The sequence below is a fragment of the Monoraphidium neglectum genome (genome assembly GCF_000611645.1).
Source record: "Monoraphidium neglectum strain SAG 48.87 unplaced genomic scaffold scaffold00130, whole genome shotgun sequence".
Lineage (NCBI taxonomy): Eukaryota > Viridiplantae > Chlorophyta > Chlorophyceae > Sphaeropleales > Selenastraceae > Monoraphidium > Monoraphidium neglectum.
The window spans coordinates 7,484-19,689 of record NW_014013498.1 but is presented as its reverse complement, the minus strand read 5'-3'; the positions used below and the strand labels follow the sequence as shown (position 1 = coordinate 19,689).

Sequence of the window (12,206 nt, the reverse complement as noted above, 5' to 3'; positions counted from 1 at the left end):
GGTGTGAGACGTGCTAATGGCACTTGGCTCAACCAGCAATGGGCCGGAAGTCTGTAGCATGTATTCGCTTGGAGGGGCGCTGCCCCTACTGCTTTCCGAGCTGCCCTGGACTTCCAGCCAAGCTTAATAAAACAACGGCAGGTGTTGCGTCAAGCACTCACTTTGCGTCGCGTACGATGGCAAGGCTGGTGGGTGTCAGCGGGATGGACGCCTCCCCTTGAAGCAGCGATAAATTCTGCAGGGCCTCGCGCTCGGCCGCTGCCTCTGCGCCAGCAGTTGTCGTGGCCGGCGCCCTGCCTGTGATGTTGACCAGGTTGGTGGCCAGGATTTCGCACCCGGCGCGCACGCGGGCTGTGTCCAGGGCGACCTGCTGCGTATGAGTAAGCCAAGAGGGAGGGGCTTGAGGTGCAAATGGGGTGACACGGATGTGGTTGGGTAGGTAGCACTGCCGCCGAATAGGCTGAGGGTGCATGCTGGCAATCACAAGCTGGCCATCAGGCTCATGGGCCTGATACCAGTGTTGCCATTCCAGGAACCATGCACTTGTGTCACTGGCAGCATTGAAGCGCGCCAGCCCAAAGCCCTCATGAAGCCACGTGCAGCACTCACGTACTCCCTGTCGCTGCCTGGCAGGGCCGAGCCCGACACCATGAGGCGCAACTTGTCTCCACCCTGTGATAGCAGCCTGTCGTCAATCAGCTGCACAAGGCCCTTCCAGGTGTCCTCGCCCACCAGCCGGACGCTGCTGAGATACAATTGAAACGGCTTGGGCCGCTCCGCCGGCAACATGGGGGGAGCCACTGCAGGTGCGCAGCAAATGAGCAGGGAGGAATATGGTGGCGTGGCTGGTGCCGTGAAGCGAACAAGTGCACGCCTAGCAATAGCAGTCGTTGATGGGATGCTGGGCATGACCTTGATGGCAGCAATCTCTGCACGTTAGCACAAGATGCGTGTCAGAGACAGGTGAGCTGAAGCGAAACCTGCAACCGTGCGCGCGAGGCACACACTCTTTTGTGATGTATTGATCCATTACATTTGCCACTGCCAATCAAGCACTTTGACACGTACATGCTGCTAGAGCTTCACATGTCACCAGTCTGCATGTTGCATTGCTGCAGTCGCCTTGTATTCGTCATGCCCGCATACACTCACAGTCACAGCCGAACGTTTGACACCACAAGGCTGACCGAGGCTGGTACCCCAGGCACAGAGCCCTGTGTCCTCGTTTGACACCCCCGCTCCCGCGCTTACTCACCCAGGGGAAGCTGCATGGTGGCAGCAACGGGCTTGTGGTCCGATGTTGTGATTTCGGGGCAGCACCAATAGGCTCCAAGCTGTGCCGCCTTGTGGGGGAGGTTGCTGCGCACCAGGACGCGGTCGCACCATGCTGGGGAGCGCTTGGCACCATAGGCCAGGCCTGGCTCCCCCTTGAGCACCTTGAACGTCGGCGGGAAGCACACTGGAGCCTCCTTGAAGCCGGGAAACACGCGGCCCCCCCGCATCTCCCGCGCCAGCTGGTCCCCTGCTAGGAGCGGCGCGTAGTCCTGAGCCTGCACGAGCGCCACCATGGCTGCATGGTCCTCAGAGGTGGGCGTGTCGCTCTGTGTGGTGGCCTTGGAGAGGGCCAAGGGATGGGGGAGAATCTCAGCATGAAAGTGCATGCCATATCCATCTTCAAAAGTGGTGCACACACGAGTAATACAAAGCCAGGATGTTGGCAGCAGTAACACCTACCTGCTGGCCCCAATCTACGCGGTAGTTAAGATCTCCCATCCACACTATATGGTGGGGGCCCGTCACGATATTGGCGCGGCCAAAGCCAGGGGGGCACAGCTGCAAATGCATGCGGGAGAGGGGAACGTCGCACAACAGAGGGAAGTCAGGGAAGGTGTAATCAATCAGCATCCTTGTTGGTGCCCATGCCACATGATCGCGGCGGCATGCGTGGCTGTCTCTTGCAACGAAATTGCAGGCGGCAGGGCTGCATCCCCCAGCAAAGTGTCAGACACCATGCCGCCCACCTGTGGCGCGACCTGCAGTTTGTCCCGGCCCATGATCCACTGGCCCAAGGGCCCCATATGCTGCCCGATATTCCAGGCGACCCACCTCCTGGGTGATTTCTGCGACGTCCTGATTGCGGCGTTTGCACTCCGACTGGTGTGCAGCCAGGTGGGACCCCACAAACGCCAACTGTGTCCCGCCAATGCGCAGCGAGATGCCAACACCGCCTTTGTTGAGCCCGATGCGGCCCAGCCCAGTGGCCTCGTAGCTGCTCCACAGGCTGTGGATGGGTGCACAGGTTCGGTGTGGGTGGGGTCGCTCAGGGACAATGCAGCTTGCAGGCTCCTTTGCAAGACTCAAATTGGCATTGATGTGCAAACGTGAATGTCAAGTCGGCAGGCTCTGCTGCCCGTGTGGTTCGTCCGACTCCCTTGTGACAAAGCCCCAGGCTGTGGCCACAGTGCAGACACCCACTCCTGGATGAAGGGAACGACGTCCATGCGTGCAAAGAGCAGCAGCCGCGTCTGGAACATGTGCTCAGAGCAGACCAGCCAGTAGCGTGGACCAACGACATCAGAAATGTGAGCCTCCTGCGAGGCAGCGCCCCAGGGGTAGATCCAGGAAAAGCACAGGGAGGTGTGGCGGCCGTGAATAGTGTCGAGTTTACTTCTACATGTGGCCAAACAATGCAATACCAAAGTTTTCAACCTCCGGCACGCAGCACACTGTCCTGCAACTGGCCTCACCCATGCACTGGCTGAGTCGATGTTCTTGGCTATGATGCCTCTGAGGGACTTGCTGCTGCTCATCATCTTTGCCCTAGCAGCTTCCTGGAACCAGCCGTTGGGCGCGTGGGGAGGGGGCGGGGTTGCGCAATGTGACAGTCATAGGTGCTCTCACATGTGGTTGTATGCATGTGTTGATGTGCCAGATCCACCCCTCGCATGAGCAGGCCTGACACCATCAACGCTGATGTCCAAATTTGTTGTTGATCAATCATCCACCAAACCACTTAGCCCCCAGGTTGTCTGCACCCCCATCCATCCATTCATTCATCCACCCATCCATCCATCCATCCATCCATCCAACCATCCATCCATCCACCCATCCACCCATCCAACCATGTGACCATGTCGTCATCCTTCGTTCTCACTTTCCCATTCGCAGGTGCCAGCCCAGTCATGTCACCCTCCTCCACAACTGTCTCGTCGTCGTCCTCATCATAGGTGGTGTCGAGTGCCTGATGTGCCGCAGCCGCCGCAACAGACTGGGACGTCCCAACGGACGGAGCAGACATCAGCGTCACAAGCCCACCGCTGCGATCGGGACCGCTGCCGCTGCCGCCGCCGCCGTCTCCACATCCTCCGCCATCGCCGCTGCTGTTGCCGCCATCGCCGCCGCCCCTGCCGCCGCCGCCGCCGCTGCTCTCTGCTGCGCCCGCTTCAGGCTGGGTTGAGCCCTCGCGAGCAAGTGCCAACGTGGTGCTGTTGTTGCTGCTGGCGCGCGCTTGCCGGGAGCTCTTGTGGTAGCTGCACTCCTGCGCGCTGACGACCACGAGGTGGTGGTCACCCGCACCCTCGGTGCCGCGCAGCCACAGCGCCCGCAGCTGCTCGGGATGCGGGGGCAGCGCGTTGCCCACGTTCCAGGTGGCTGCCAGCACGTTGAGGGAGCCCGTGGTACCAGCCAGCGCCGCCAGCCTGCTGCGAGATGACAGGAACACCTGCACTTCCAGCTCCCGCACCACCCCAGGGGGAGCTGGCATGGCCGTTAGGCCCTCAATGCTGAGCGACAGGCGATGCGGCTCCGCGTACAGCTCCGGCCTCGACGACACCTTGGACAACGGCAGGGTTGCACGGCCCAGGGGTGCTGCAGCGGCAGGGGAGATGGTCGAAAAGCACGGTTCAGCTTCATGCCAACTTTCCTTGTGCCCTGCTGGCCCATCAACTGCTCATCATTTGCAGGGTACGCCTCCTGTGCTGAGCGCCTGATACCGCGCAACAACACCTGTTGCTTTGCAAGATGCTATAACGGGCGGCTGGTGCTCACGGTTGGTGGGGGAGAACGGCTTGTCATGTTTGACCTTGAGCACCAGGGCCGCCTGGTCTGGGTCGTTGACATCAAATGTGAACAGCTGGGAAAACTGAGGTGATACCGTCTGTGGCGCAAGGGAGAGTGAGATCCCGGGCATGAGATTGCAGCTCTACGCAAGGTGCGCTAGAGATTGCGCCCCGCTCCAAAGCATCCGTGCAGATGATGCACGGTAACACCGTGGGCGCCTGGCACAGGCCTTACCCCAGTGAGGAAGGGCGTCTTGTGGGTCTTCCCGCCGCATGACACCTTGACGTATGTCCGGCAATCCTCCGGCACTCCATGGGCGCTGCGAACCAGCACACTCACGCGCACGTCACCGTCCATCAGCCCGTCCAGCGCCTGCGGCCTGCATCATGAGCCCAGCAGAGGAGCTCTTGAGCGCCACATCATGGAGACCCTCGCTGTCTTGCGCTGATCATGCACGCATGGTGGCCCAAGGCAACATGTCACAGGCCCAGACATGCGCGTGCGCAGCATTTGCCAACCTCAGGCAGTTCTTTGCGAACGCCGACCACGTGCGACCGTCAACAGCTCTGCGGTCGATCATGCTGGGCGCCGAGTTGGCGGCGCTGGCACCAAACAGGTCGGCCGCCTCTGCTGCAGACACCGAGTCACGAGACACGGCCGTGTCCTTGAGGACTTGCCCTTGGGCATGGGTGAGGCTGTGGTCGCCGCTGTTGCTGTGACCCGCCACTGAGCCTGGGCCTGGGCATGGTCCGAGGGTCTCGCCCGACGCCTGGCGCAGCGACTCGACAGCGCGGTGCCAGTTCACCGCGGCGCGTGATGCCGGGTCCGTCGCACCTGCACACATTCAATCAGAGACGGGGAATGTGTTGTTTTCTGGGAGCGCGCAAACCAGACATGCCTATCGGTATTGACAGCTTTCATGGGCGTCACCCAGCACGGTGCATGGTGCAGGCCACGCCAGTGTGGCGTGCCCTTGGCGCAGCGCAAGTACTGGTTCTGGCAAAAACACACCTGTCATATAGGCGCCCTTGACCACACCGCAAATCGCTCGTCCGCTGCCTGTGCTCCGCTGCGAGTGACTGCCCCGCCAGTGCCAACTGCTGGGTTTGTAGAGTCGTAGCTAAGAATCCCACGCAAGTCATGCCCACGCAATGGCGTAATGCGCGGTGGTTAGGGGGTGCTTTCAAACGTTTCTACTGCACAGATCTCTTCTTGTTGAAGAGCAGCCCCATCTGTTGTATGCAGGCTTCGCTACTGCCGGCGACCAGCCAAGGTACTGAAATTATTGTTTTAGACCTTTGTGAAGCATCACCGAGTAGCCTGGAAGGGCGACTGCAAGTACTGTACTGCAAGGTGTTCGCTGCTGCGTGCTGCTGCACGTGCTGACGGAACTCACCATACCTGCTGTGTGGTGCTGCCCAACAATGTTCTAAACACAAATTTCCCTGCTGATGCTGTCCCGAGGACGTTAGACACATGGCCTCGCGCAACGCAGGGGTTCCAGGCTGCAGAGGCCCCTGCGGCCGTCAAGTGAAATACCTAGCAGATCTGGCCGGCTGTTTGGGCTCCAGATTAGGAAGGAAAGGGGGAAGGATGGGGCGACTGAACGCCTGGACCAAAGCAAAGGTGAGGGTGCGAAGATGGCCCTAATGGCAGTAAACCGGGAACCGGCGGGTCACTGGCGGCAACACTGCGACGCCACCTGTCCCTCCCGTGGGCAAGGGAGGGCGGGAAACAAACTGGAACGCGCCAACACGCAAGAGGCGTGTCTCGCTTCCCTCAGAGTGTTGCCTCAAAGTGTTGACACAGGTGCGAGACCAGCGAGTCTGCCTCACACCACAGGGCTGGGCAGGGGGCATGCAACAGAAGGCCCCCTGCCCCACACGGCTGTTCCCGTGCAGCATAATGCATTCACGACACATGCACTGCAGACTGCGCGTTCTGTATGGATTGATGTCTCACTTGCCCACGACAGCAACACGTGTGATATTTGATGATCACTCGCACAATGAGGAGGGGGGGAACTCTGCACTGTGTGTGCACTGCTCACGATCTCTTGGCACTTGTCAATGCATCACACGAGCCTCGTGCTGTTGCTGGCCTGGACCACCCCAACTCACTTGGGCTGATGCATGGCCTTGAAACTGCAGATTCTGTGGCAGGTCCACGCTCTACCACCACTGTCCCGTGGCCGCGCTAGCTGATGGGTGGCGGCACAGCAGGCCTGCTCGCGTGTTTTGGGACGGATCTGGGTGGGCGCATGCAAAACCCCTGCGTACAGCACCGTCCACAAACAGCGAGACGATGATCTTCACTGACGCGTCCATGCTCCGCAGCAGGACAGGCCGTACAAGCCCCGGGAGGTTTCCCACTTGCACTGGGCTGCGCTGTCCTGGGCAACAGCTTGCCAGCAGGTTCATGTTGGGATAAGAGCACATGTCATGTACCCTGGTACCAATGTTGTGCCCCTGATTTCGTGAATTGATGTCATGATGTGCAGCACAACGTGCCAGCTATGAGCCCGAGTTGCCCCACTTGAGTGTCATTGGGGGACAGCCTGGCAGGCCGTCCACTTCCGCTGAGCCACAGTCAAACAGCAGCCCGTTCACCACTGCTACACTAATCCAACCTCACGATGCCGGTGGGCTTGGCAAGCTGCATGGGTGTTAACATGCAAAAACCGGCTGCGGCCCCCTGCGACCGACACTCAGAGACTGTTCGGTGCACACGGGTGGGGAGGCGCCAGACTTCCAAACCAAATGGCAGCTGTTCGCGGACGTTAGAGGTGGAAACATATGTCTCAGATTTCTTGCACAATGCAGACATACAAGGTCCCTGCGCCAGACCGAATGCTGCACTGGTGGGTGGTGCCGCGTCCGGGCTTGCCTAGCAAGGCGAGATGGTCGCACCGCGCGTATCTTATCCGAAGCATTATCCAATTCGCAGGCGCGGTGTTGTTGCGCCTGGGGTGGCGGCCAGGCCATGCAGGCCAACCAGTTTTGTGGCTGCTGCGGGCCGTTTCGACGACGTGAGTGTTCCATATGGAATAAAGTAGCGATTTAGATATTCATTCGGTCGTCGCGACGGGCGAATGATGGCTCAACGACCCAATGCAAGTCGGGCGGCGGCCCTTGGACAACCCGTGGCGGAGCGTCGCTGCGCGCAAAGCGCTTTGCGCCACTCATCTTGTGTGGCCCTTCACTTTCTAGTTGTTCATGCAGCTTTCTCCTTCGCCAATGCCTTGTGCCCCCGTTCACGCAGTATGGCGGTCAAGACAACAATCGCAGCAGTGGCAGCGGCTATGGTCGAGGCCGGGGCTCTGGTGGCGGGCGCCGTGAGTACGACGACCAGCGCGGCTCCGGCGGTGGCCGCGGCTCCTACGACCGTGGCGGGTGCGTGAGGGTCAAGGGCAGGTTTGAGGTGCAACACAATACCTGCGTATGGTTTTTGGCGAACCTACAGCACATGCGCTGAGCCCCGAGCAGTTCGTCGAATGCGCATCTGGCAAGCCAGCCGCCGGCTGACCCACCTGCACTATCGACTATCCTCAGGCGTGGGGGCAGCCTGGACTCTGTGGATGAGGGCTCTTCCGGCCAGCAGCGTCGCAGCGGCGGAGGCAGCTACCAGGGCAGCCGTGGCGGAGGTGGTGGCTACCGTGGTGGCGGTGGCGGGGGTGGAGAGGGCGGCAGCTATCGGCAGGGTGATGGTGGTGGCTACCGTGGCGGCGGGCGCGGCGGTGGCAGCTACCAGGGTGGCGGCCGCGGCTCCCGCGGCGGTGTGGGTGGCGGTGAGGGCCGCTTCCAGCGCGTGCTGAGCCCTGAAGTGGAGGCCGCCAACGCTTCCATCAGAGCGGCCTCCAGCTGGCGCGAGCTGCAGCGCATCCTAGAGTCAGCCGGTGGTGGCGGCTCCAGCCTGGACCCATTCCAGCTGGTGGCCATGCTGTCGCGTGCTGTGGCGCTTCCGTCTCCCGGCGCCCACGAGCCCGATGACCTGGCGGATTATCAGGGGTTTGTGGCGGGGGTGTACGGCTGGCTGCTGTCCAAGGTGGAGTTGGCGCGCCCCCAGCAGCTGGGCCTGGCGGTGTCGTGTGTGGCGCGGCTTGGGCTGTACAACGCCGAGCTGGTGGGGGCGCTGGTGGCCAAGAGCGAGCGCGAGCTGCACAACTTTGGTGACCAGGACATCGTGCTGCTGCTGGAGGGCATGGCCACTCTCGGCTATGCCCCAGAGCCCAGCTTTGCCGACCAGCTGCTGCGGCGCACCCAGGACCGCCTGCGCACCATGGAGTCGCGCAACCTGGCGGCGCTGCTGGGTGCGCTGCCGCGCCTGGGGTTGACCCCCAGTCCAGAGTGGACGGCGGCCTACGCCGACGCGGCCCTGGCCACCGTGCGCAACTTCAATGCCACCCAGTTCTCCTCCCTCGTAGTCAACCTCGCCTCTGTGGGCTGGCGTCCCTCGGGCCCTGCGCAACTGCAGCCGCTGGTGGACCGCTGCTACCCTCTCCTGCAGTACGAGCTGCGTGTGGACCGCGATCGTTCAGGCAGAGCCACGGCGGCACCAGCGGTGGCGGCGCCGGCTGCGGCACCAGGGGCGGCTGCCGGTGCAGATTCGACTGCGGCGGCTGGGGCGCCGCCCCAGCAGCAGCAGCAGCAGCAGCAGCAGCAGCAGAATGCGGGGCAGCAGCGGTGGGGCCAGCAGCGGCGGTCTGAGCGGCCCGGCCCTGTGGAGCCCCAGGTGGCGATCGACTGGCTCGTCAATGTTGCCTGGGCCCTGGCACAGATGGTCGCTGGCACAGGCGCCAGGCTGCCGCAGCAGTGGACGACCGCCGTGTTTGACAAGCTGCAGGTGGGGCTTGTGCCAGGGAAATGTTTGTGCACGTGCGCCCGGCTGTCTTGTCCTGAAAGGAGTTGAAGGATGGGCGCTCAGCGAGAGCCAGTTGGTCGGGTTTGTTTTTTCTCAACACTGACCTGATGAAGCGCTCAACCAGCTTGCCTCCCCCCTTCTACTCTGCAGTACGTGCGGCGCTTCATGCGGCCTGCTGAGCTGGCCAGCCTGGTGTCGAGCTGTGCCTACCTGGGGGCGCGGCCCTCCGACGCTACTATGGCTTCCCTGCTGCGCGACCTGCAGAACATGTACAGCGACGCGTCAGGCGACGACCTCGCCAATTTCGCCATGGCAATGGCCCAGTTCCAGTACCGCCCTGCGTGAGTGGCAGGGGTGTGTGACGAGTGACTCAGTGTAGTGGCTGGGGTGGAGGCCCTGGCTAGGTAACCATGTCTGCACAGGGGAACCTCGTGCTTCCTCCTGTCCACCCCTCTCTTCTCGTCCACGGAATACTTGTGCGGCTGCTGCCTGAGCCCCATCCTTGTGCCCCAATTTCCTCCTCCTTCTCCAGGGACCGATTCCTGGACGACTTCCTCATCACCCTGCGCAGGAAGCTGCCCAACACCAGCGCCACGGGGCTCAGCACTATTGTTGCCGCGCTGCCAGCGCTCAGCAGCGGTGTCCGCCTGAACGAGGTCGTGGCTGATGCGCAGGCGCGCTACGACGCCCTGGCCCAGCAGCAGCAGGCGGAGATTGAGGCGTACCAGGCGGAGGGCGCCGAGAGCTACCAAGATCCGCAGCAGGACCCCTCTGCAGCCCCTGAGGCGGTCACAGCCTAATGCGCCCAAGTGACGCTCGAGCATTTCCTCCTGTTTTTGGGCCCCAAAAGTGCTGCAATCCTGGATTGCGCAGGGAAGGACGCAAGACTCTTCTCAACAAACCATGCGCATGGTGCTGCTAGTGGAGCTCAGCTGTCAAACTTGTGACTGACTTGTTCAGCAAGCGCGGCTAGATGGAGGGTGGTTGCAGCTGTGTTTTTGCAGCTTTGTGGCTGATTGTAATGTGCGCATCGTTCCCCAATTGCCCTTGTGGGCGAGTATGTTGCGTCTTGCCTTCTTGTGAGAACAGTATTACACGTGGCTGCAAGGCCGGAGATAATCCTCAAAAGATCCACACACCCGACTTCAATAACGGAGGCCGCACCCAGATGAGGCTGCAGCCCACGTGCAACTCGAGAGCGGCAGAAAACCGCAATCGCAGGGGGGGAGAAACCCATCACCTGGCATTGGCTGGTAGCAATGCAGCCCTGCTGTCGCGCTCCTGCTGCCGCTGCCAAGCCGCGAGCTCCCTCAGAAGAAGGGGGTGGGCCGAGGCCTCTTCCTCCAACGCGTGCTGCACCTGCGCTGCACCCTGCTGTGCGGCAAGCTCCCCAAGGAACCAGGACAAGGGGGCGGGCAGCCGCCGCAGCAGCGAAGGGCTACCAGTGCCCGCCACACCCAGCACATCGGCCGCACGTGCCTCGTGCCACAACAGCAGCTGCTGAGCGCTGCTGAGCGCGTCAGCAAGCCCGCCGGCCTGCACCTCAAGCCGCAAAAGAGCCAGATATGAGGCGAGGCTGAAAGCCAGTGTCACGGCTACGCGGTAGGCTGTGCGCGCATTGTGTGTGTGGCCCAGGCGCTCCGCCAAGAAGCCGCGCCGCGCCCAGTCCGCCGACGCCAGCACAGGGGGCCTGGGACCGACGGCATCGCCGGTGCCGCTAGCTTGCGAAACGGAGCGCTCCTGGCCAACACCTGACAAGGTGCTGTTTGGCAGCCGCCCGCCTTGAGAGGCCAGGACCCACTCGGCATGCGTCACCCCTGTGTTGGCATTTGGGTGTGTATGGGGAGTCAGACCGCAGCATGCACAGCAGGGGGATTCACATATGTTGCGATCTCAACAACACTGACAGGCGCGCAATGCCCGTAAGCCATGATACTTTACCCAACGCCACAGCCCCCGCACCTCTAGTCTCTTTGAGGGACTGGTCTAAGCAGCGCCACTCCAGGTACGCACTCAGGTCGTGCTAGTGGGAGGCGGCCGAGCAAAGGGGCAAGATTTAGCAGCTGACCTTGCATGCACGTGGCGTTCGACAGGGCAGCACGTGACCCCGGTTCCCAACATGCTGGGCAACGCTGTCTACCAAGTTTCACGAGCAGGGGACTTACCCAAAGGCCTACAACCAGCTCGTCGAGCCACCGCACACATAGCCTGGCTGGTGTGTCCCTGGCCAGTCCCGAATCCTCTGCGAATGCTTCCCAGCGCAGCAGCTGGATGCCGTTGCTTGAGGGCTGCACCAGGTGCCGGCCGCCTGCAATCGCCTCCCGGTCTGCCTCCAGAGATCGCATCTGGTGGACGCCGCCACCCCCAGAGGCATTTGCGGATGCGGCGCTGGGCGAGATTGTACCCGACCCAACTGAGAAGAGCGGCCCGTGAAGCCCCGCTATCCGTGAGCTGCCAACAAGCACGCTGCCTGGCGTTCCAGAGCTGGTGCGTGAGCGCAGTAAAAGACTGCCCGCCTTGGGCAATCCCTGCTGCTGCTGCTGCTGCTGCTGCTGCTGCTGCTGCCGCTGCTGCTCCTTCAACATCCGCTGCTGCAACTTTGGCCTCTGCTCGTCATGCTGCTGCTGCTTCTGCTGCATCTGCTGCTGGTGGTGGTGGTGGTGGTGGTGCTGCTGCTGGTGCCGAGTCTCTGTCCCAGCAGCGTCCTCATTGCCCTCACCCACAGCCTGCCTGTTGCACATGCAAGAGCGCCGCGGCTGCGGTTGGCACAGGATTCTCATCGACAGCAGTCCCAGCATTGAACGCGTGTCCCGATGGCAACTGCGGCTTCGTCCACGCTGCGATGGGCGGCTGTTTGACTCGCCGCCACAAGCACCGTCCTGATCGCATGTGCTGTCCGCTGACGCGACACAGTACTCACGCGCCTCTCCTAGCGGCCGCGTGCGAATGCGGGGCAGCCCATCTGGCGGCGGAACGAATGTGCCCTCGGGCGGCGGCTGTCCTGCACCCTCGCCACCAAAAACCGCTTGCCATAGCAGCGGGTTAGAGCCGGTGCGAAGCTCTTCCTCCCGTGTCTGGTCAGTTGGCAGGGCTGCCAGAGTGCTAGCGCTGGCCAGCCGTGACAGGTCCTCAATGCCCGCCCTGGAGGCCAGCGACGACGAGTGCTGCACCGCCCCGCTGCCATCTGAGGAGGAGCGTTGCGGCGACCCGGCAGCCTCCCTGTCCCGGAAGTGGCCCAAGCGGCGTGTGCTGCGGCCCAACAGCAGCACCCGCCCCGCCATCGGCTC

General features: G+C 62.2%; 2 protein-coding genes across 2 annotated transcripts; one reads left to right on the top strand and one right to left on the bottom strand.

Annotated features, from left to right (window-relative positions):
• Positions 1 to 157: 157 nt before the first annotated feature.
• MNEG_1326 (hypothetical protein) lies at positions 158 to 5,077 on the bottom strand (the record flags this gene model as incomplete). The annotated part of the gene is made up of 12 exons (XM_014050189.1): positions 158 to 370; positions 610 to 800; positions 1,256 to 1,613; positions 1,735 to 1,833; positions 2,107 to 2,281; positions 2,476 to 2,591; positions 2,748 to 2,831; positions 3,155 to 3,867; positions 4,048 to 4,156; positions 4,294 to 4,438; positions 4,578 to 4,893; positions 5,071 to 5,077. The coding sequence occupies 12 exons, from the start codon at positions 5,075 to 5,077 to the stop codon at positions 158 to 160; spliced, it is 2,526 nt and encodes an 841-aa protein (XP_013905643.1).
• A 1,617-nt stretch (positions 5,078 to 6,694) lies between these two features.
• MNEG_1325 (hypothetical protein) lies at positions 6,695 to 9,719 on the top strand (the record flags this gene model as incomplete). The annotated part of the gene is made up of 5 exons (XM_014050188.1): positions 6,695 to 6,700; positions 7,321 to 7,451; positions 7,611 to 8,901; positions 9,070 to 9,260; positions 9,452 to 9,719. 5 exons carry the CDS (start codon positions 6,695 to 6,697, stop codon positions 9,717 to 9,719), a joined length of 1,887 nt encoding a protein of 628 aa, XP_013905642.1.
• Positions 9,720 to 12,206: the final 2,487 nt, after the last annotated feature.